Source organism: Sebastes umbrosus, chromosome 5, assembly GCF_015220745.1.
Source record: "Sebastes umbrosus isolate fSebUmb1 chromosome 5, fSebUmb1.pri, whole genome shotgun sequence".
NCBI classification, from domain to species: domain Eukaryota; kingdom Metazoa; phylum Chordata; class Actinopteri; order Perciformes; family Sebastidae; genus Sebastes; species Sebastes umbrosus.
In genome coordinates, this window is record NC_051273.1 from 14,627,002 (window position 1) to 14,649,651 (window position 22,650).

At 43.0% G+C, this 22,650-nt stretch overlaps 2 protein-coding genes across 2 annotated transcripts in view; one reads left to right on the forward strand and one right to left on the reverse strand.

Moving 5' to 3' along the window:
* Nucleotides 1–22,650, forward strand: part of p3h2 (prolyl 3-hydroxylase 2) — a 90,956-nt gene that overhangs the window by 15,824 nt on the left and 52,482 nt on the right. The window lies entirely within an intron of this gene.
* On the reverse strand, nucleotides 9,348–22,636 carry LOC119488171 (endogenous retrovirus group FC1 Env polyprotein-like). The gene is made up of 2 exons (XM_037769541.1): nucleotides 22,625–22,636; nucleotides 9,348–12,275 (listed from the first exon to the last, which is right to left on the reverse strand). Exon 2 carries the CDS (start codon nucleotides 11,423–11,425, stop codon nucleotides 9,719–9,721), a length of 1,707 nt encoding a protein of 568 aa, XP_037625469.1. The 5' UTR covers nucleotides 11,426–12,275; nucleotides 22,625–22,636; the 3' UTR covers nucleotides 9,348–9,718.

Genomic DNA, 22,650 nt, shown 5'->3' on the forward strand with positions numbered 1-22,650 from the left:
TAGTTATTTTTTGCAAGTCCAAGTCAAGTCTCAGTCAAGTCTCAAGTCTTTGAGGGGCAAGTCCAAGTCAAGTCTCGGGTCTTTAAGCTAGTGTCCAAGTCAAGTCTCAAGTCTTTGAGGGGCTGGTCCAAGTCAAGTCTCAAGTCTTTGAGGGGCAAGTCCAAGTCAAGTCTCAAGTCTTTAAGCTAGTGTCCAAGTCAAGTCTCAGGTCTTTGAGGGGCAAGGCAAGTTTATTTATATAGCACATTTCAGCAACAAGGGAATTCAAAGCGCTTTACATAAAACATTAAAACACATTATAAAATATTAAATTAGTGACCTAAACAATCCCCTAAACAGCAAACTGTGGGTTCCTCACTCTACATCAGTCCATCTTAGGCAAGTCCAAGTCAAGTCTCAAGTCACTGTGTGTGCTACTTAAGAGCGACTTGAGTCCATGTCCCAAGTCCAATTCCCCATCTCAGACTAAAGGTAGCAAAAGATTCCAGCCCTATAATGACTGAGGGTGAGGACAGTCAAGCTGGGGGAACACTACAAATATTTGGCTGCTGTTCAGGAGAAAAAAACTATTTTGATTTTAATATACATGACATTTAAACAAGGGCAGCTGCGTTTTTTTCCTGCTTTGTCAGCTCTGATTTATAGGAATTTAATAGAAACAGGATTACCATCTTTTATTGTTGTCTGGTATGGAAATTTTAGCATGGCCGGTAAAATAAGCTCGACAGGCTTCTTAAATTAGCAGCAAAATACTGTGAGGTATTTACAGAATGTGAGTCCTGTGGAAGGTCGTCCTAGACGGTCCTGTCCAGCTCTGTTTTGAACGTCTGCCATCAGGCCGCTCCTGTGGGTCAATAATGCTCAACATGGAATAGCTCATGCACATTAAAAGCTGCCCTCTAACTCCTTTCGCACTGTGAAATTTCCACTTGCACATGTATTTGCATGATATTCTTCCTCACTTTTCATCTTATCTTCCGATCTGTGATCTTTTACTACCTTCCAGTTTGGTGTGTTTGTTTGTTTAGCTACTGTTGGACTTGTCGGGGAGTTGTTAAAACCTGCTGGTACATTTCCTCTCTGGGACAATTCAGATGGACCTGATAAGACATGACTTTCACTTGAGTTTTAGACTTGAATCTGTGTTAATATTTACTTAGTTACTTCTTCTTAGTAACTGGTCTAATGAGTATTATCAATATTATTGTATCACACTGTCAGATCATGGTGATGTAATGTTTATACTTGGAGATAGGGGTTGTAACACTGTGTTTATTGTTGCTAAGTGCAATCATAGATGCTTATCATAGAGAGTAAACAGTTGATACTAAGTTAATTATATTAACACTGGCCAAGTTTATACTAAAGTCCACTGACTCCATGATAAAACTCTTAAGTGTTATCTTGTAATAATAATCAAACCACTGCATTCCAAACTGATGATGAACTTTTATTATCTTTATTGGCACAGACTTCCAAATACAAAATGTGGCAGGCAACATCCACCATTGTGTCTTCTTAAAAGATAGCACTATTGTGTTAATAGGGATGTTAAAGGTACAGTGTGTAGGATTTGGCAACATCTAGTGGTTTGGTTGCAGATTGCAACCAACTGAGTACCCCTCAGCTCACTCCTCCATTTACAAGACTGCGGTAACGTGAGCCGCAGAGTGCAAAACCGTGGTATTGCCGTTCACCTTGCTCGGAGGCCTTCCTTACCATAACAACACTACTGTAGGCAGCCCAGTCGCACAGAAGTTTGTGAAATAGTCTCGTAAGTTACAGCACTTCTGGTGTTATTAACCCAAACCGCAATCTTTTCCGAAACCTAACTAAGTTGTTTTATTTTGAAAGGACTGGAGCGGAAATTGACACGTGCGTCAAGTGTTGGTGGATCTTCGTAGGAAAACGCACAAAAAGTACGTGGTTGAAAGTCGTGCTGAGCATCACGAAAGAAAATGGAAATTTGTGTCTATGTACATGAATCAAATAGATTAAATTTTGTGACTATTTCACGAACTGCCGTGAGACTGTGTTGCTTTAGGAGCAATGGAAGTCAGACGGCGGCTGGCGGTACCACGGTTTTGCACTCTGGGGCTCACGTTACCGCAGTTTCACAAGCGTGTCGGAGACTACGGTGGCCTTGAGGTACAGTAAAAAAGGCGAAAGGCTCTCTCTAGAGCCAGTGTTTGGTTTGTCCGTTCTGGGCTACTGTAGAAACATGGTGGGCAACATGGCGGACTCCATGAAGAGGACCCGCTCCCTATGTAGATGATGTATATGAAGGGCTCATTCTAAGCTAATGAAAACACAACAATTCTTAGTTTCAGGTGATTATACACTAATGAAAACATATTTATGAATATTATATTCCGTTTTTGCTGATAGATCCCCGATATGTTACACACTGTTCCTTTTAAGTGGTGCAGCAGATCGCGTAGCTTCCTCTCTTCAGTACACGTGAGTTGAGATACATTAGTCGGAGTACTGTACATTTTCCTGTGGAAAGGTTATAGAGCTGAGGTGCTGACGCATTAGAAATCCACATGACTGATATTTCCTTTCATGTTGCTTTACTGGCAAACCCCAAACTCTTGTAAAGTTAGACCCAAATGTTTGCTTTTAATGGTCTAAATAAAGCTGTGCGTGGTAGTTAAAGTGGCTTTAGTTAATTATAGGTGTTAAGGTCTAAGAATATCTCACATGTTTATGGCATATGTTTGCAAGGGTGGGATGTTTTTTCCTTGGCGCTGCTGAAAAAAAATCATAAACTGTGTATTGTAATTAAATAAATTCCTCACTTTACCTGCGGTTAACACAAACTGAACCACATCTAATTAAGATGTTGAATGCCAACAGTGTTGAGAAACATGTTTGCCATTCTTTTGTTACTACTTCCTCACAGAAAAGGCTGCTAATGAATTAAACCCGGTGCAGTAGCTCTCACCTTGTGGGCTTGTTTCTAAGCAGCAGCAGGGATACAAACAGAGCCAATGAGAGGCTGCCCTGTGGTTTGGTGGCTCGTAGCATCTCTTCACCAAAGAGGAATTTTTACATGGTTTGGGCAGAAAGCTAAATCTGACTGTGTCATTCTGAGGAAATGAGCGGTTAATTCCCCAAGAGTCTATGGATTGAGACTAGAGAGATGAATATGACTCTCTGTACACTGGGGCCATTGTAGAGTTGTAACTGCTTCATGACATCATGTAGATGTTGGACAGTAAACAACTATTCTTTGTCATACACAGTTTGAGTGGGAAAATGTTGCTACGGGTTATTAGAATAGTGTAGTTTCTCTGAAGTGAAGTTTTATTGGTTTTACTACTGGCAGTATGTCATTTTATCTTGACGGCTTTTATTAAACATCAGACCACAGCTGGCTCTAGTTTGACCTTCTGTCATGAAACACCAGATCATCTTCATCAAGGGATCTTCTCAAATATCTCAACAAATCAGTTTTTTAATGCCAGAATCAATATATTTGCTTCTTTTGAGTCTATGCGGAGGTAGAGGGAAGTTACCGCTTTTATTGTTGTAGTCTGAGTAACGTGATGTCCGTTCCGAATCCGTCAGCCAAAACAAACCGCAGTCAGCCGCAGCGAGTCGAAACAGGAAAGTAGAAAACTGCGGATGGTCCACGTGGATACGGACCTGCACCCTCACATTTTAAATCCAAAGTGATAAACACTACACATAAAGTTAAGTACGGAAACACTTTGGGTTTCACACATTAACAGGAAAAGCAGAGCTATACATCATGGCTAAAGCTGCATGTTAACTCTGTCATGGACAGGAAACGTTATCGTATTACGGTAACGTGCGGTCAAGCCAGCCGTCGCCCTCAACTGTAGAGTACCCATATACTGACATTTATTTTAAATGCATTCAAACTCCCCCGATGGAGCTGACCATGGATATATAAAGAGACCGGAGCAATGGACTTGGCAAAGTTAGCGGAAGTATAGACGCGTGACTACGTCCGGTTTTCAAAATAAGGTGTTAACAAAGGGAGCTGTATATATAAAATACATATATGGAAATAAGATTGATTGGATTATATTCACCAGAAGTATAAAACATCTCATGTCCGTTGTACATTTAAAAGAAAATACCACTAAATTGTGAGGGAAATGTTTTTATTCTATGATTTTTTTGGTTGCTGGAAAAAATGCAATAAAAAATGCCAATATATTTGACTTCAGGACATCTCTGACTACATGCATGCTGAAAATCCAAACCTTTTTTACTGTATTAATTTAGATATTTTCCTAAGTAAATGTCCCTAGAAGTGTATTATTCAACTTTTTCCCATGGTCCAGTGTTAAAAAAGTTAATAATAATAGCAATAGATTGTAATATCGATTTGCAATACTTGTAGAATCGCAATACATAAAAATTGCAATACATATCGAATCGGTAGATATGTGTATCGTCCCAGCCCCAGTATGAAGCAGCCTCCTCATCCTCTGTACCTCCTCACTCTTTGAGTCCTGTGTGGGCCTGTACTCACACTGGCCAACAATAATAACACAGCCCTTTTTGTCCTCTCACTTGCCGGGTGCAGTGTGGTTTTCAGTAACGTGTAGACATGTCATACATACTGTACACACTGAGGCCTCCGTGTTTCATGTTTTCCATGAGCTGCTTGCCTCTACTGTACAGCACGGCTGTGGTTTATGGCCCAGGCGGTAAGGTTTTAGTGCACCGTCAGCCTGTAGGAGGCTTCAGCTCGGGCTGCACGTGTGGTGCGAGAGGCATAGCCGAGAGGCTCAGTAATGGGATGCACAGGCGCTGACTTTGCCTCAGACGTCGCATCGCTGCCAGGATGAGCTCATGTGAATTAGTGGTGCTACAATAGAATTTTAAATGTGGAATGAATGATGCATATTGTGAAATCAGTTTTTCCACAATGAATTTTGTCTCTTCTTAATAATACAGGTGTTCCACCTTCACACCGAACATGTCTGAACAGAATTACTCCAACTCTGGAGCAGTTATTGCTTTAGTTCAGTATGTGTGAGTGGATATGAACACAAAACTAATGAGGCACCAAACTGTATCAAGATGTTTGTGACTCTTACTGTCAGTCCTGTTCAAACAAAATAAGTGTAATTCAGAACCAACCAACATGCTTTTATGGGAAGGTATAAAGAGTGTTATAGCACAACCATAACTAGATATTTGAGGCTGAAACTAATATTGATCGCTGAGACAATATGGTGATGATACTGTATATAAGCTAAGCCACAATATCACTATACTTCACCTGCTTGGCAGTAATGTTAGCTGACCAGACGAAGGTCTCTCCATGAATCACTGCTGATCCTAGTGTTATCTTTTCCTGCCTCAGCCTCCCGACCGCGGTCAGAGGGAACAGGGGAGACTCCGGAGTTTTGGTCGGGGACGATAACGTTTCTCGCTGCGGAGCCCCGTCACTTCACAAGACACGGGAAATCTCTGTTGGTCTGGAGGAGCTGCAGCATTTATTTCTGCACAAACGTCCACTGTACATTCACTAGATATTCTCAGAGCTACTAACTCTCCTGCAGTGTATATTGTGCGCGTATAAACGTGAGAGTGGAGCAAAATAGCGAGAACGAGCGCGGCGTGTGAGTGAAGGCAAGCAGGCAGGCAGGCAAGCAGGCAGAGGAGCAGAGACTCCGGCCCTGGAGACCAAAGCTACAGTCTCCCCCGCGTCCAACGACTGCAGCCAACACTGTTTTGCAAGACGGGCTTCACTAGATATAACTTTGTGGTTTTGGTGCTTCCGTGTCGTTTGTGTTGGACTCTTGTCTGAACAGTGTATCCACAGGCGAGCGCGCATGGGACACCGACCCGGATTGATTTATACGTGTAAGAAGTTACAAACAGTCCCCTTTAAGCTACAGAATGATTTAAAATCCCTAAAAAAAAAACAAATAATAGACCCGCCCTTTAATTAGTTTTTTTTAAGAACTGTGACCAAGATACATAATGAGCAGGACATTTTACAGTTGAAACATAAACTTAGGTGGACAAACTATGCGATGACGGCACTTTTTCTGAATTACTTTTTGAATTGCTATACTTTAAAAGTTGATACTGGTCCGGCCAATTCATTGGTGTAGCTCTAAAAGAGATGGTTGTTCATGTTTGAAGCATTACAACGAGGTCAGACCACATTCTGGTCTGTTGTTCATATTCAGCTATGTCCTCTGGTGTTGTTTAAGTGGTACGAACCGTGACAGTGGATACTCTGTCATAATATCCAGTGCCTGAAGATGAGGTATTAGCTGTGGAATGGAAAGGGCTTCTGTGCGTATTGGTACAGATCTCTTATTGTCTCTCTAGTTAAAATGGATCACCAGTGTCAGAGTGAAGTATTTGGGGAAAATAACCCTGTGTGTGTGTTTTCAATCATGGTTGCTTGTCTCTAGATCACCCTCACCGTTGCTCTAACTTCACATCTATGCCCTGAGGCAAACACACATTCCTAGATCATCTGAATAACTAAGACAATGGTTGCTTTCTAGTGCATCTGCCTCTGTTATGTAAGAAGAAAAACACCAGAGTACTTTGTCACTTTCACTCACCTGCTTGAGATTAAAAGGTAAATGTTTGAAGGTCTCAGTACCACCACTTACAGCTGTCACGGCTTAGTGTAGAAATTTACACTCAAAACAACACTTTATCCTTGGTTATCCTGCTCGCCTTAGAAACACTACAGTACGTATAATTTACTGCTTTACAAGCGGATTATTCCAACACTTTGTTTGCACATACCTTTGTGGATTGTTCAGTAAAAGTTTAGGCACATACCACCCCATGATGTATAATTTATGGATTGTGTTTCGGGAATCACCCCTATTTTGTAAGCATGTTATTATGATGTTTTCAGCCGCTAACACATCCATTATAGCGTCTGTACCTCCTCAGGCTATCAGAAACATCAAGTGAGTCTCTTTTTCCAATGACGTGATGGTAAAGAAAGTGAAGCTTGGGTTTTATAACTGTGATTATTTCATTTTCTGCCTGTTTCCAGCTATTACTCTTCCTCACAGCGCCGTACTTAATACAGATCACAGCAAATTCCTGGCATCGCAGCCCCACAATAAAACCCAAACAAAAGAGCTGTCATTTGGAATATTGTGTCTGTGGATTGCGGTCTGCAGCTAATGAAGTTAATGGAAACAGCAGTTGTGGCTTAAGTGTTGGATGCCGTGTCGCATATCTGTCCCTGGTGGACGGAGGCAGGAAGATGAGACGAGGGAAGATGTGGCTGGTTTCAGTCTCAGGGGCTCCGTACGAGCCAGCTGTGAACGGGGAGGAAATGAGGTCAGCCCCCACTCAGGGAGTCACATTGTTGGAACTGCCCACACCAATAAATGACGATGCATTTCTACAGCTCTTTTCATCATCCCCCTATATTTACATACATCTTTACGGGACACTGGTTGTCGAGCAGAAGAGTTCAAGTCGTAATAGAAGATGTGGTGGTCGAGCTCTCCAGAAAGCTTTTGTTTTTCGCAGGTCTGGAGGAGTTTTCCCCCTCCAGATTGCCGGGGATTTCCTCTCCTCCCCCGGGGACATCCTGTTATCTGAGCTGTGACTCAGTGGAAAAACCTGCTTTCATTGACTGGACCTTTTCTCTCCTCTAGATTACTACATTTAATCGATGTAGGCCATTTTTTCTAATCTGAAACTCCATTTTGCAGCATTGTACTTCACATTATTTAATCAGTTTAGGGAATATAACCACGAAGGTCTTCAATTGATATTCATGAAAGGAAACGAACCAGAAATCAATCATTCTCTCCTATAACTTTAGCAGCTGTGTGTGGGATGACTCAGGTCTGGACAATAGGAAATTAATATAACAGCTCAACTCTAAAACGTCTTTTAGAGGAAGGAAAAACTGAGTTGTGAAACCATTTTGTGTGGTTCAAGAATGTATGAGAGGGTTGAAAATTCAAAGTTCATTTCCATCCATCCATTTTCCTCTTATCCGGGTCTCGGGGGCAGCAGGCTAAGCAGGATATTCCAGACGTCAAAGTTTATCTGTTCTGACCAAATCGTTTTTATGAACATACTGTATAAAGGACATAAAAAGATTTTAGGTAAGGTAGTGCAACAACACTAGGACTCGAACCACCAGCTCAACTTTGCAGTAGTTAAAGAATATTAAAGTGAGCAAACTTGGCACTAGGGATGCCAGTCGGTCCAACATCTGACGCCCCAATCAATTGGATGACATCATTTGTCTTTGCCTCCCAAACCGTTCATTCAAAATCACTGTTCAAAAATGAATCAGTTTCATGATGTGGCAGCGCTCTGGCTAAGGTTTGGTTTGGTATAGGCAAAGTTCAGGGTTTGAGTTAACATAATTACTTTGTTATGGTTAAAGAAATACTGTGGTTTGGGTTAAAACAACTATTTGGTTATGGTTTATGGAGCTTCATCGTCATGGTGACAATAATAAACACATGGTTATGGTTAGGGAAAGATCGTTGTCATGCTTAAAAAAAACAGCGCTGGCTGTTGGTAGGAAACGGGAAACAAACAGCGATGTTAAAGTCAACGGGCAACCTCCGATTCTGAGAAGTGAGTTGTCTGTGTTTTTGTCTTACAACTTTAACCCTTTCACAGTGTGTTTTCAGTTCAGGAAAGTTAATATCAACATTTTGGTCGCCTGAAAACGTCTTATTCAGCGATCGGTTGTACTTAGCTCAACTCTCTCGTGTCACATCTGGCTGCAAAAAAACAAGATGGCGACAGCCAAAATGCCATCCACTAATAACATATAGTCTTTGTTTAAAGTCCAACATTTTGTTGACCCAACTACCTATCCCGACCTCTTCCTTACATGAACTCTATAACGTCACCTGACTTCCTCCTTTCCTCCCGTCATAATCTCTACAGCCATTAGAGGGCTTTGTCACTTTAACATAATCATATGTAGTTTTGGCGTGCTTGCTGAAACGACTGATGCTGTCGTTGTTGTTGGGAAGGCGGTCTCGTCAATCTTTGATCCAGACTGATGATGACACCTAATGGTATTGGTCCTTTGACTTTTCATCTGAAGGAATTCCCCTCAGGGAATCGTCACCTTCATGCGTGTTGGTTTATCTTCTAGGCAGCTGCAAGCTCAGAGTTAAAATCATAAAAGATTGCAAATTAGGTTAAATCAGTATCAATTTATTCCGCAGATATATTCATCAAAGTTGCAAAGAGTTATTACAGAAGTTCTGGATTCATCAATGTGTCCCTGATAACATGTAATACAGTTTTCAGTTCGCAGTGAATGAACCCCGAGCTTTTCTTTACATTTGCTTTTATACACAGCAACAAGCATTCTCTGAAGAGGGCAGAGTTTTGATCCGTCTTAGTACTTTTCCACAATATCACTGTAGTACTTTTCCACAATATCTGACCTTCCTATTATCTGACTCCATCCTTAGACAACGCTGTCTACTGGTCATATCATTCTGTCCTCTCCCCCCTATCTGTTTCTTCCCTAAGGCTGAGTCCTTGAGACTGTTCTATCTACACAAAAATATGTTTATGCCGTCTCACCCTTGAGACTCTGCACGAGACGTCCCTCAGACGCCACAGTATTCATCTTCTAATTCTAGTCTAAACATCTTCAACCCACTGAACTCGTAACATAATAGTTTAAGCATTTGCCATATTATTCTTCATGATATATTTCCAACAGACCCTCTTTTGAACTTGTCTAAGTTCACTTCACAGAAATATATGACATGAGGTTCAAGTCATTCCCGCCCTCTGAATCGGGGTCGGTGTCACGGTATTCTAAATTAAGCCTTTCTACCCCTTCTTCCGCTGTGTGCATGCTCATCTGATAAGCAGGTGGGTTGTCAGGCTGTCTCTTTTCTATAGCAGTAATTATTACTCTCTCACTGAGATGACGAATACATGGAATGCAACAACAACCACATAATATCAGGCATGCAATGGCAACGAGGATAGAGGAAAACAGAGAAATTATCATAGACTTCCATTTCCCAAAAGTACGGTCTAACCAATCATTTATCGGGCTGTCAATACCAGAATCCTCATGCATTTTGTCAGATAATGTCCTAAGTCCTTCTAATGCTTTGGTCACTGTCCCGTCAGGTGCTGTATTGTTGGGGATGAAAATACAACAGGAATCTTGGAACATGGAACATACTCCGCCCTTTTCGGCTAGCAGCATATCCAATGCCATTCTATTTTGGATCACCATCAGTGACGTAGGAGCCATTTGTTCAGCTAGTCCGGCAATTGCATCACGGGTTAAATTAGTCAAACGGAGAACATTATAGTGGATGTAGTTAATGCGGTCAACATTTTTACTGGGTGTGATAGGAAACAAAGCGGACACCAGGGGCAAGTTTTCAAATCCTGCAGCTATTTGATCAGCTAATTTAAACTCATTTGGCACTCCCCGAGGTACACCAATAGCATCTATGTATGTGGGATTATTTGCAGAGGTGTCAAAACTCCTCTTTTGGCGTATATTTTGTCTTTTATCTAATCCTATGATAGTCATAGGTACTGCCAACCGGACTAATGAGCATACTCCGGACCAATTAGCTGGTAGCATGATTCTTAAGATTTGATTTCCACAATACCAGAAAAGATCACCTCGGCCCTGAGTCCAGTTATTAGAAGTTTCATTTCCTGTTACATCATAGGATACGTTACACCATTTAGCGGTCCCCTTTGTTACACTAATTTGGCCTGTTCTATTAAAACATACATAGTCCCCTTTCCGTATAGTAAACATTGGTGGCTGGATGTCTTTCCTTAGGGGCGGATATATTTCATCTAGTCTAGTACATGTGTCGGTTATATTGGATCCGGATGTTATAAGTTGCTGCATGCATTCCCACCCCTCTGGGTCGTCCATATGTATCGGTCCGGGTACCATAAATAGAGTGGGTCGTGCAGTTGAGCAGGCAAAACAATTACCTGCCTTGTATTGTTTTGCAGTATACGTCATCCAATCAAGCCAGATGTTTCTATCCCCATATCCCGTGGCTAAACGTATGATGTCATTTGTATTTAGTTGGGTAAAATCTATTTTTATTATTCGGGGATCGGTCTGTTCTGGGGTTTGTGTTGAGGTGAGTGATGGGGGGTTTACTGAGGTTGCGGTGGACGTTTGACTTTGTTTTGGTTTTGGTTTTGGTCTTGTTTCTGGTTTTGCTTTTGGTTTTGGTTTTGGTTCCGGTAAGAATTTGAATCTAATTACCCCCATTTTATCAGTTCCTGATTGATCTACCCCTATTATTATACGTCCTGTGTCATTGGATCCGCAATCCCCTCCACTCAGTGGGTTTTGTTTAAGATTTTTAATAGTGATCAGCATAGGGTTATTTTTGTTGTTTGATTGAGTGTTCCGACGCTCTCGCGGTATGCCAGACTGTATTTGACCTCTCATAACAGAAACATGGGAGGAAATGCAGAGATGATTAGCTGGACACTTCCTCCCTGGATTCCAGTGTGGTCCTGTATAGGCCCACACCGCATCCCATGACGGACACCATCTGTATCGGCTGTTGAATGAGCATGTGTACAACGCATAACCACGCCATTGAAGGCCCCCATCTGACCCCCCGCAGTCAATAATGTCGCATAAATCTATCTGATAGATGGTGTTGCTACCAAATGTATATGTTAATTCGAATTCTTTAGAAGTACATTGACTCGATCTTTTAGTTCTACGTTGAGGTATGTCTCGTTTTGTTCTGGTCAAAGTGTGATTGGGGTGTGTCTGGTTGGTTACCTGTTTGCTCGCTTGTCTTGGTAAGAAGTCTAGAAAAATATAGAATAAGACCCCCTAGTAGTATTGAGCCCAATACCACTAGGGCTTTATTTACCCATCCCATGGTTAATGTCCTGATAACCCTACCCCTCTACCCGATAGATGAATAAAAAATAAGCTATTGTTAACGTGATATATAAAGCAATAATTAATACAACATATAATATATAAGACTTTCACTGAGTCACCTTTTCCTTACGTTTAAGCCGTGTTTTATCTGTAAAACAGGCAAGACCTTGAAACCTTCCGTCCCTTAATTGTGTCTCATACAGCTCACTTATATTTTTTACAGTGATATATATAAAAAATTCAGTATAGAAAACAAAAAATTCAGTCATTAGCTTCAATGTTTACGTGTCTTCTTCTGTGCTCTTCTCTGGTGTCCCTGCAGAGATGCTTGCATCTACCCCTGGTGCTGTTCCTTTGTCCGGTTCATCTGGGTTGTGCGCCCCTCCGCTGATGAAGTCTGCCGTTGGTTTTGGATTTTTTGTTGAGCTGCACTGGGTCAAGTGCCACCAAACTCCGCCTTTCCCTCCAAGTTGTACTGCCGTTGTTGTCCTCGCTATCACTCTATAAGGCCCCGTCCACCGTGGCTCCGACCACTTCCTCTTTAACACCTTCAACCAAAGGTGTTCCGGGGGGCCTTCAGGTGCTGTCAGCAACACAGGCTTCGGAGCATGGGGGGCACCTGAACAGGAGAGAGCTGAGACAAGAGCATTCACCTTCTGATAATACGGGCGGTAGCCTACAGCAGGTAGGACACACAAAGGCACTGTGGGACCTGGAAAAGGTCGTCCACAGTTGAGTTCAAACGGTGTTAAACCTGTTTGCCTATTGACTGAGGATCTCATAGCCAGAAGAGCAATGGGAAGAGCCTCAGTCCATGGCAAACCTGTTTGCTGACAAATCTTCAGCAGTTTCCCCTTAATGGTCTGGTTCGCACGTTCAACCTTTCCTTGCGATTCGGGGTGGTACACTGTGCCAAACTTGTGTTCCAGACCCAAAACCGTCTCCACTTCTCTCAAATCCTTATTTTTGAAATGAGAGCCATTGTCGGAGCGAATAAGTTTGGGAAAACCATGATATGGTATATAATTATTCACCAAACATTTGATGACTGTTTTAGCGTCCTCTTTTCCAGTAGGATAGGCCTCAATCCACCTGGAAAATGCATCCACTATGACCAACAAAAATCTTTTCCCTCCCGCCCGGATCCCCATATCCGTAAAATCCATAACTATTTGTTCGCCAGGACCCTCAGGTTTTGGGTATTTTCCCAAAGGAGGTTTTTCAGTAGGTCGAATGTTGCATGCCCGACAGGTAGTACAATTTTGTACGAAATCAATCACGGTTTTCCTCTTTTGTGGGAACCACCATGCCTCCAGAGCATACATCATTACCGCCACTCCCCCATGATGTAAGCCATGTGTTTGTTTTAACATGGATGGTATCCAATCTGACGGCATTACCGTCTTCCCATCTTTCTGCCACATTCCTACAAAACAATCCGTAGCACCTGCATCATCCCAGGATTTTTTCTCATGTGCAGGAGCGTCCTCCTGTGCCTTTTTTACATCATCAATAAATGCTCCTACTTCTTCGCCAAGCATTAATATACATTCAACAACATATCCTGCAGCAGCCTTGGCTGCAACATCCGCAGCATTATTGCCAATGCTCTCTAGGTCCTCTCCCTGAGAATGACCTTTCACTTTTAAGACAGCAACCTTTTTAGGAAGCTTAATGGCAGACAACAACTCTCTCATGAGCACCTCATGTGCCATGTTTTTGTTTCCGCTTGTCTTGAACCCTGTTTGTACCCAACCTGACATGTCCCTGTGAATAGCATTACACACATATGCCGAATCCGTGAAAATATTTACAGCTTTACCTTCAGCGAGTTTAAGAGCGGATACCACAGCAGTCAACTCAGCAGCTTGGGCAGATTGTTTTCCGTCTAGTGTAGCGGAGCACAGTGTGATAGGTTTTGAGGTGACATCAGGAACCGACACTACAGCATATCCAGCTTTTAACCCCTCTATGGGATGTCTAAAACAGCAGCCGTCTGTAAATAGACTGAGATCACATATTGTTAAGGGGGTGGTTTCTAAGTCTGCTCGTAGTTTTGTGAATGACATAGATTTTTCTGCGCATAAGTGCTTTTTACCCTGACCATCCCCCATTTTGTCAGCCATATTGCAACCCTCGTGGAAAAAAGAGATGTGTGGCTTTGATAGTACTTGTAGAATCTTCGTCTGTCGCAATGGAGTGAGAGTGAAACACGCTGATGTAACGTAGGCTACAGTACTATGGGAAGTGAGAATTCGGAGTGGGTGGTGCATGACGATATGACCCACTTTCTCCACTATTTTAGCCAGTGCAGCCGCATACCTTACGCAGGGGCTGGCTCTCTGTTCTTGGGTATCTAATAATATGCTACAATAATATAACACATTTCTGTCTCCTCTTTGCTTCTGATACAAGACACCATGGGCGGTAGACAGCTGTTCAGATACGTCAAGATGGAACGGCTGGGAATAGTCCGGAAGGGCTAAAGCAGCCGCTTCGGCCATCTTCTGTTTTAGGCGGATGAACCCCTCTTCCCCCTCCTGTGACCATTCCAGTTCTGCCGTAAGATTTCTCATTCCTGCCATAGTTACCATCTGTCTAAGCAACTGTGTATCTCCGGCGTAGTTAGGAATGTACTGTCTGGAATAACCAGTGAGTCCCAAGAATGACAACATTTCTTTAACGATTAGTGGTTTTGGATGGTGCAAAATCGACTCTCTGTGTGCAGGTGACATGGCAGTGCCTTTGGCTGTAATTATTCTTCCCAAGAATGATACCTGCGCTCTGCAACACTGGAGTTTTTCTTTAGAGACCTTATAGCCACAACTATATAGTCTTAACAAAAGAGCATGCGTCATAGACAGACACACCTCCGCCGAGGGTGCTGCTATGAGCAAGTCATCAACATACTGGACAATAAAACATCCGTCCGGAAGTTCCAACCCTTTTAAATGTTTTCTTAGGGTTTCATTAAAAATTGAGGGCGAAAGAATAAAGCCCTGTGGTAACACATTATATGTCAGCCTCTGGCCTTCATATGTAAACGAGAAAATATCCTGTAAATGTTCTGCTAAGGGTAGACAAAAGAAAGCGTTAGCTAAGTCTATACATGTAAATGAGGTGTGGGCAGTGGTGAGCATGGAGAGAGCAGAGTGGGGGTTAGGCACTGGTGTAACAGGGGTCGAAACCAGCTCATTTATGGCTCGTAAATCATGAGCCATTCTGTATGAGCCGGAGGGTTTGATTACTGGCAAAATGGGAGTATTCCACTGAGAATAAGATTTTTTTAATACCCCTGCTTTTATTAGTCCCTCAATCGTAGGGGAGATGCCCTGGGCTGCTTCTGCTTTATGTTTATACTGAGGTCTCCAGATAGGGCAGTAAGTGTTCATTTCAAATGTTACTGGTTCCATGCTGCATCTTCCCACATCAAAGGGGCCCTTAGACCACAATGAGGAAGGAAGAGTGTTCAACATGGAAATGGCCCCTTCCCCATCCGTCATTTCACAGCCGTGATGACGTGTTAGGGACACATTCTCACATGTGCCTGTTACTGTGCTGAAATGTGATATTTTATAATACTTTCCCTTTTCTGCCACCCATATTCCTTTTAATGTTGTTTCTTCCCACCCTGTTACGTTACCCGCTTCTTTACACATGGTTCCTAGGTCTTTTGCTTGATGTTTTGGAGCGAGCGCTAATGAGATATGTGGGACAGCGTATGAGGATAGTTTGTACCATAGTTTTTGTTCTGGGTTTAGAGAGACTATGGCTGCAACGCCTTGGGGTCCTATTACAATGTCCTTGACTTGTAGTGACCACGATCTATCAGCTAACTGTTGCTGAAACTCATCCTGATATTGCATCTCATTTTCCCTATCATAGTTTAGGGTACAGTGGGGAGGATCAGGTACAGGAAGGTAGGGGTGTAGAGCTCGGATCCATGGTTGCCACAGGTTGTAAAAGTCAATCAGTGGATTGCAGTCTTCCAAAAGAACCCAGTATATTTCAGCAGTGGGTGGACTCTGTTGAGGATCGATTATTTCTTTTAATAACATTTGATGTCCAGGGGCTCCTGACCCGGAACATCTGACAACACTTCCATTTGGGAATTCCACCGATATGCCACCTTTTGAACAATGCACAGAAGCCCCTAGGGCTGCCAGAACATCTCTTCCCAAAAGATCTTTTGGACAGTCAGGTGCATATAGAAAAGAATGCATTAGTCTTTGAGTACCATTTTCCACAGGTATTGGTTCAGTAAATGGTAACTGTTGTTCTCTGCCGGAGAAACCTAAAACAGAGACATAGTGAGAGGATAACCGGCATTCTGGCTCCGCTAGGGTGGAATACCGAGCTCCGGTATCCACCATGAACCATCTTTGTTTTCCATTCACTATTAGTTGTAAACAAGGTTCGGCCAGTCCCTGCTCCCCTCTGCTTTCTAGGCTTCCCTATAGTCCCCATTGTCCTGGAGGTGGTCCTGGTATTTGGTATTGGGGAGCCTGGAGGGGTGCGTATTGCTGATTGGGTGCCTGTGGAGGTGGGGCTAGTCCACCCTGAGGCTGCTGGTTCTGCTGATAATTTGGGCACTCCCTAGCCCAGTGATCTTGGCTGCCGCAGATAAAGCAGGCTCCTCCTCTCGGTGCTCCTCCCCTTCCTCGGCCTCTACCTCCTCCCCTTCCTCTCCCCCTATTCTGACCCTGCGGCTGTTGTTGATAGGGTGGGTACTGATATTGAGGGTTAGGTTGTGGTGGGGCATATTGGGGTGGATAATATGGTGGAACTGGAGGTGGGACAGGTGGGACAGGTGTGGGTATTGGGGCAGGTGTCTGGACCATCTGTTTGTGCAGGTTCTTCTGCTTCTTTCCCTCTGTTGCACTTTCTCTAGCTGAGGCTAGCTGAAGCTTCGTTAATTTAGCTACCATGTCTTTCATTTCCTCAATTTCATCATCTTTTTTTTCCTCATGTTTTCGCATGTGGTGTAGGTAATGTGTCTCCCATTTACTAGATTCAGCTGCTTGCATGTCAGGGTTATTATCCATTGCTTCTTTTACGGCTGGGGGAGAGTGTTTTAGAATAGCATTCCTAAAGGGATGTTGATGATTTACTTTGTCCGGATTATATCCAGAGGAATCAGCCCACTCTCTCTTGCACCTGGCCAAAAAAACACTCCCCGTCTCGTCATTCTTTATTTTAAATACCAAGTTATGCAGTTTTCCTGCGGGAATGGGATACTTAGCCCGTATGGCGTTTCCCATGGGGGTAGCATATCTACACCAAGGTTCCTCATCCCTTGATTGAGTGGTGTGTGCATTCTCTTCCAATTCTCTCTGTGCCCATACTGACACGTTTCCTGCTCCCAACAATGCTCTCACGTCCCCTAATGAGAGGTTCGTGCCCCTGGTCTGCTCATCCAATGCTCTAAGCCATGCACCGCCTCCTTCTTCCAATGGGGGCAACCTAGCTGCTATGGCACCTTTATCTCCGGCCCCAAAGGGTTGATATCTCTGACCTCCGGTGGTCTGAATGATAGGATACATGCCTAACGGTTTTGTCTGACCACTCTTTTGTTGCCATCCCGGGGTCTCAAATTATGTCTATGACCAAAGTCTGTGCTACGCTCTGCAAACTGTTGTAGCTGTTCTTCCCCATACTCCTCGTCTAGTCTCTCTCCTTCTGGTCTTTCCTGCTTTGTTCTACCGTGTGCCGTGAACTGTCCGGTGAAGGTCATACAGGACCCATCTCTACCATGACCCATTTCTCCGTCCTGTGAACGTCTATCTGACCTAGTCCAATGGAACGCATCTGGTTCTTCCCCTGTTTCTTCCACTTCCTGTCTTCTAGATCTTTCCCTCTCTCGACTGGACTCAAACCGTGGCCCAGTTCGTCTACAAAGACTGGAGGTGTTGGATGTACCCTCATCCTCCTGATGGCCTGATGGGCCTCCTCCACATGCTCCATCCCGCTCTCTGTCACCCTCCCTCCTGACTTCCTCTGTCCTTCTTTCTAATTCTACCCATAGTAGTCTGTTCCTCTCCTGCTCTTCCTGTTCCTTTTTCCCTCAGGATCTTCTAGCCACAAATGTCCTCCCTGAACAGGAAAGTGGGGCATCTGGGCAGATACTGGTTTGGGACTGGAATGTTGTGGAGGGTCGGATTCAGGGCTATGTTCAGGGAGTGGAGGCGGTGGAGGCAATGTTTGGGTGTTATCGTATGGTGGGGGTACCGTAGGTGCTATACCTGTCATTACCATTTGATGATGCGGTGGTGGCGGATCGGGGAACGGACCAGGATAGTCCCCTAAAGCTGGGTACAGCCGGTTGTATCCGTCCGGGGTTTTATTTGGTTCTTTTTTAGTCTCTTTTTTTACTGGCCATTGATGTCCTAATTCAGTTACAGATGCAAGATAAATGCCGTTTATTTTAGCTAAAGTTTTTGCTTGGTTCTCAACGTCTTTTTGGGCTTTCTTTTTTTTAAAGATACCGCTTTGTTCCACCGTTTTTCTACTTTGGGCCAAGAGTTCCTGCTGTTTTAGTATGGCTTCTCGTACTGCTGGGGTAAAAGCTGATATAGAGGAGTTTTCCGGGAACTCTTTATTCTCTATCATTCCTTTAAACCATGCATCCATCTCCTTTGTCTCTTTTCCCCTTCTCTCTGGGTCAAAGGTACATATCGCATTCGTTCTTACTTTCGCCCACTGTTGGCCGAAGGTTAACCCACTTTTGTTACAACCGCCTTTTTCCTCACAATCTTTGTCAAATTCTCCATCCATTCTGTCCAGTACTATTTCACACAGGTTTATTCAGTTTATGACAGTAACTAGATTCAGAGTAAATTGGTCGCTATGCCCCTCGCTGTGATCCTACCAACATAAGCTTCTACTGGACACTTTGATGTTCCAGCGATGTTGGCCCAGTATCAACAGTAAGTTTTAATTTTCCTCTGAATACTAGTTATTAATGTACACTCATACAGGCGCTCCAAGCGCTATTTTTACTATTCTCTAACGTCCCAGACGTTACTAAACTAGCGCTCCAAGCGCACTACTCTAGCGCTCCAAGCGCAGCGTTCCAAACGCTTTTTTAACGTCCCAGACGTTACTAAAAGGGCAACTTTCCTCCTTTTAGTTTTCAAACAGTAGTGATATCAGAGTAATTGGGTCGTTATGCCCCCACCACAGATCCCACCAACACAAGCTTCTACTAACGGTCTCCCGTCAGCGGTGCTGGCCCGGTATCTGAGGCAGTTTTAAATTTCCTCTGATGTACACTATCAATACAGTTTTATTAGTGTTCCAAACACCACAGTACGGATCCCAGATCCTTATAGGATCCCAGATCCTTTTAACTAAGATCCCAGATCATTAGCGGATCCCAGATCCTTTTAACTAAGATCCCAGATCATTAGAGGATCCCAGATCCTTTTAATTAGTGTTCCAAACACCACAGTACGGATCCCAGATCCTTATAGGATCCCAGATCCTTTTAACTAAGATCCCAGATCATTAGCGGATCCCAGATCCTTTTAACTAAGATCCCAGATCTTTAGAGGATCCCAGATCCTTTTAACTATGCAACTTGATTTATCAAAAGTCAAACAGAGATGCTTCAAACTCAGCCAGAGAGATAAATTTAGATCCTATGCCAATATGCAGATTTTGTTTTAACAGGTTCTGCTTACCTTTTTTCCTTGTAGTCAGGGTACCCTTATCTCTCTCTCACTGAGTTGTCCGGTCTCTGGCTCGCTTCGCTCTTTCCGAAGATCACGTCGGGGTCACCAAATTGAAGGAATTCCCCTCAGGGAATCGTCACCTTCATGCGTGTTGGTTTATCTTCTAGGCAGCTGCAAGCTCAGAGTTAAAATCATAAAAGATTGCAAATTAGGTTAAATCAGTATCAATTTATTCCGCAGATATATTCATCAAAGTTGCAAAGAGTTATTACAGAAGTTCTGGATTCATCAATGTGTCCCTGATAACATGTAATACAGTTTTCAGTTCGCAGTGAATGAACCCCGAGCTTTTCTTTACATTTGCTTTTATACACAGCAACAAGCATTCTCTGAAGAGGGCAGAGTTTTGATCCGTCTTAGTACTTTTCCACAATATCACTGTAGTACTTTTCCACAATATCTGACCTTCCTATTATCTGACTCCATCCTTAGACAACGCTGTCTACTGGTCATATCATTCTGTCCTCTCCCCCCTATCTGTTTCTTCCCTAAGGCTGAGTCCTTGAGACTGTTCTATCTACACAAAAATATGTTTATGCCGTCTCACCCTTGAGACTCTGCACGAGACGTCCCTCAGACGCCACAGTATTCATCTTCTAATTCTAGTCTAAACATCTTCAACCCACTGAACTCGTAACATAATAGTTTAAGCATTTGCCATATTATTCTTCATGATATATTTCCAACACATCTCGTTCCACCAACAAGCTAAAATGTCCACTTGTTCAAACTTCCAACATCCAACTTAACAACTCCAAACTAATAATTTTCAAACGAAATCTTGTCAGTGTCAACTGTAATTTGAGATAATGCTAACATATCTTGTCTGTCGCTGTCTGTCTCAGCGTGTTGCACCTATATTCATGTGGATTTGTGTCTTTTCAGGAAAAAACTGTATAAACACTGCTGCCGTTATTTTTGAAAAGACCAAACCAGATGAAGTCATGCTGTCTTTATGAATCCCTGCTAATGTTTACTAGCTGTGAATACGTTTTGACAGAATGATCTCATGCTGTAACAAATCCGTCCACGGGGATTTCTCTTGTGTTGTACCTTTTGAGTGAAGTGCACCCCAGTGAAAGATCCGACCTTTGCCCTCATCTTCTAGCCCGGCCCTGATTATTTAGACAACAGCTTGGTCAAGCCTGCTTTGTGTCATACAAGGTTTCTCCAAAGAGTAATTAACATCACTATGTCCTGCGAAGAAGGATGCTGATAGAAATATAGGCCAGTTGTGCCCGAGGGCCTCCAGTTAAACAGCTGGGTGGGGTGAACTCTGGCCTCCCTGGCCCGTACTGTGGTTAACATGTTAGTGTGTCATTTTCTCCTCCTCCCTAGAAAGACTCTTATTAATGCTATTCCTGCAGTCACACCCAAAATGTGCTTTTATATACTGCAGCAGAGTGAGTATGTAGTCATGATGAAAGATGCTGTGAAAGACAAAGTTTCAATTATAATGATAATTCTCTGACATCAGTGGGATTCTGGGTGTCCTGCACAAAATTGCATTTGAGTTAAACAGAGTGAGACACAAACGCCTCGACGCCAACATCAACGTTACAGCTGTTTGCACCTTGTTTGCCGCCTTCTTGTCCAAAAACTCAACAGACGTTTTCCTCTTTTCATTTCCTCCTCAGCACAATGATCTCATTTTCATGTCTGTAGTAAAGGAAGTATTACAGGGGCAACAGCTTCTCGGGTCTGGATCAGGATGTTGGGATCAGCATGTGTATGTGAAGAATGTGAGTCTAGAGTTTACTAATGAATCCGTATCAGGTTCAAGACAGAGACAAATGTTTATTCACCAGTTTGAGAGTTTGAAGACACCAGCTTCAGGGGAATGAATCATAGACTGTATATAAGAAGTGGACATAGTCACTGTGACGTCACCCATTGGTTTATGGACTACGGGTTTGAACTCTTGAGTTCTGCATTTTGGCTGTCGCCATCTTGGTTCTTTGCCGTCACTATCTCTTTTGCAACCAGAAGTGACACGAGAGGGTGGAGCTAAGTACAACTGAACGCTGAATAAGACATTTTTAGGCGACCAAAATGTTATAACTAACTTTCATAAAATGAAAACGCACTGTGAAAGGGTTAAAGTTGTAAGACAAAAAACGCGGACAACTTCCAGACCGGACAACGCCGTGGTAGCGACCTGTCAATTACAGAGTAGCAACGCCCTAAAGCATCCCCTGCTTTATGGTCTATTTGACTCTAAATGGGACCATAATTTACTAAATGAACATCATGCTGTATTGAAGAAGACTTGAAACTAGCGATTGAATTGAGACCATAAACTCATGTTTACAATGTTTACTGAGGTAATAAATCAAGTGAGAAGTAGGCTCATTTTCTCATAGACTTCTATACAATCAGACTTCTTTTTGCAACCAGAGGAGTCGCCCCCTGCTGGCTGTTAGAAAGAATGAAGTTTAATGCGCTTCAGCATTGGCTTCACTTTTCAGACCCGGAGGTAGCCGACTGGGTTGTTTTACCTCGTTGTTGGTATGTGTGGAAAGTGTCACTCGCCAACCAGATAATCTGAGGGTGAATTACTGAAGTATTAAATTAGGGGTAAATCTACAAAACCTGATTTGGTATTTCTCACTTTCTCCATAATCTTTAATTCGCTTGGTCTTGAATGGATTTCATTGTGTGTTGTGTTTTTTCTTTCTTGCTGAATCAAATCAGCTGTGTTTTTAGATGTTATGTAGAGAATTTCTTAATTCAATCTTCAGGATGTTTTTGTGAAACTAAGTCAGATGTTAAAGGACGGGTTCTGTTGACCACAGTCTGCCAACTACAACCATGATTTCTCTGCAGAAGAGAAACAGACTTTTTTTATAATGAACAGATGTCTAATTCCAGACCTCCTGTGTGCCCTTCTTTGCCAAACCAATTTCTCACAGTAGTTTAACAGGGCAGTGAGTCCAGACCCGAAACTGAGACCTTCGAGCCTCTCACCTCTGTAGCTACAGGTGACATCCATCCAACAAACGTCTCAAAACACCCACACAGGGTTTAATAGTCGCTGAG

Excerpts from the sequence above, each read along its gene's own strand:
- LOC119488171 (XM_037769541.1), bottom strand. The coding sequence starts at position 11,425 with ATGAGAGGTCAAATACAGTCTGGCATACCGCGAGAGCGTCGGAACACT.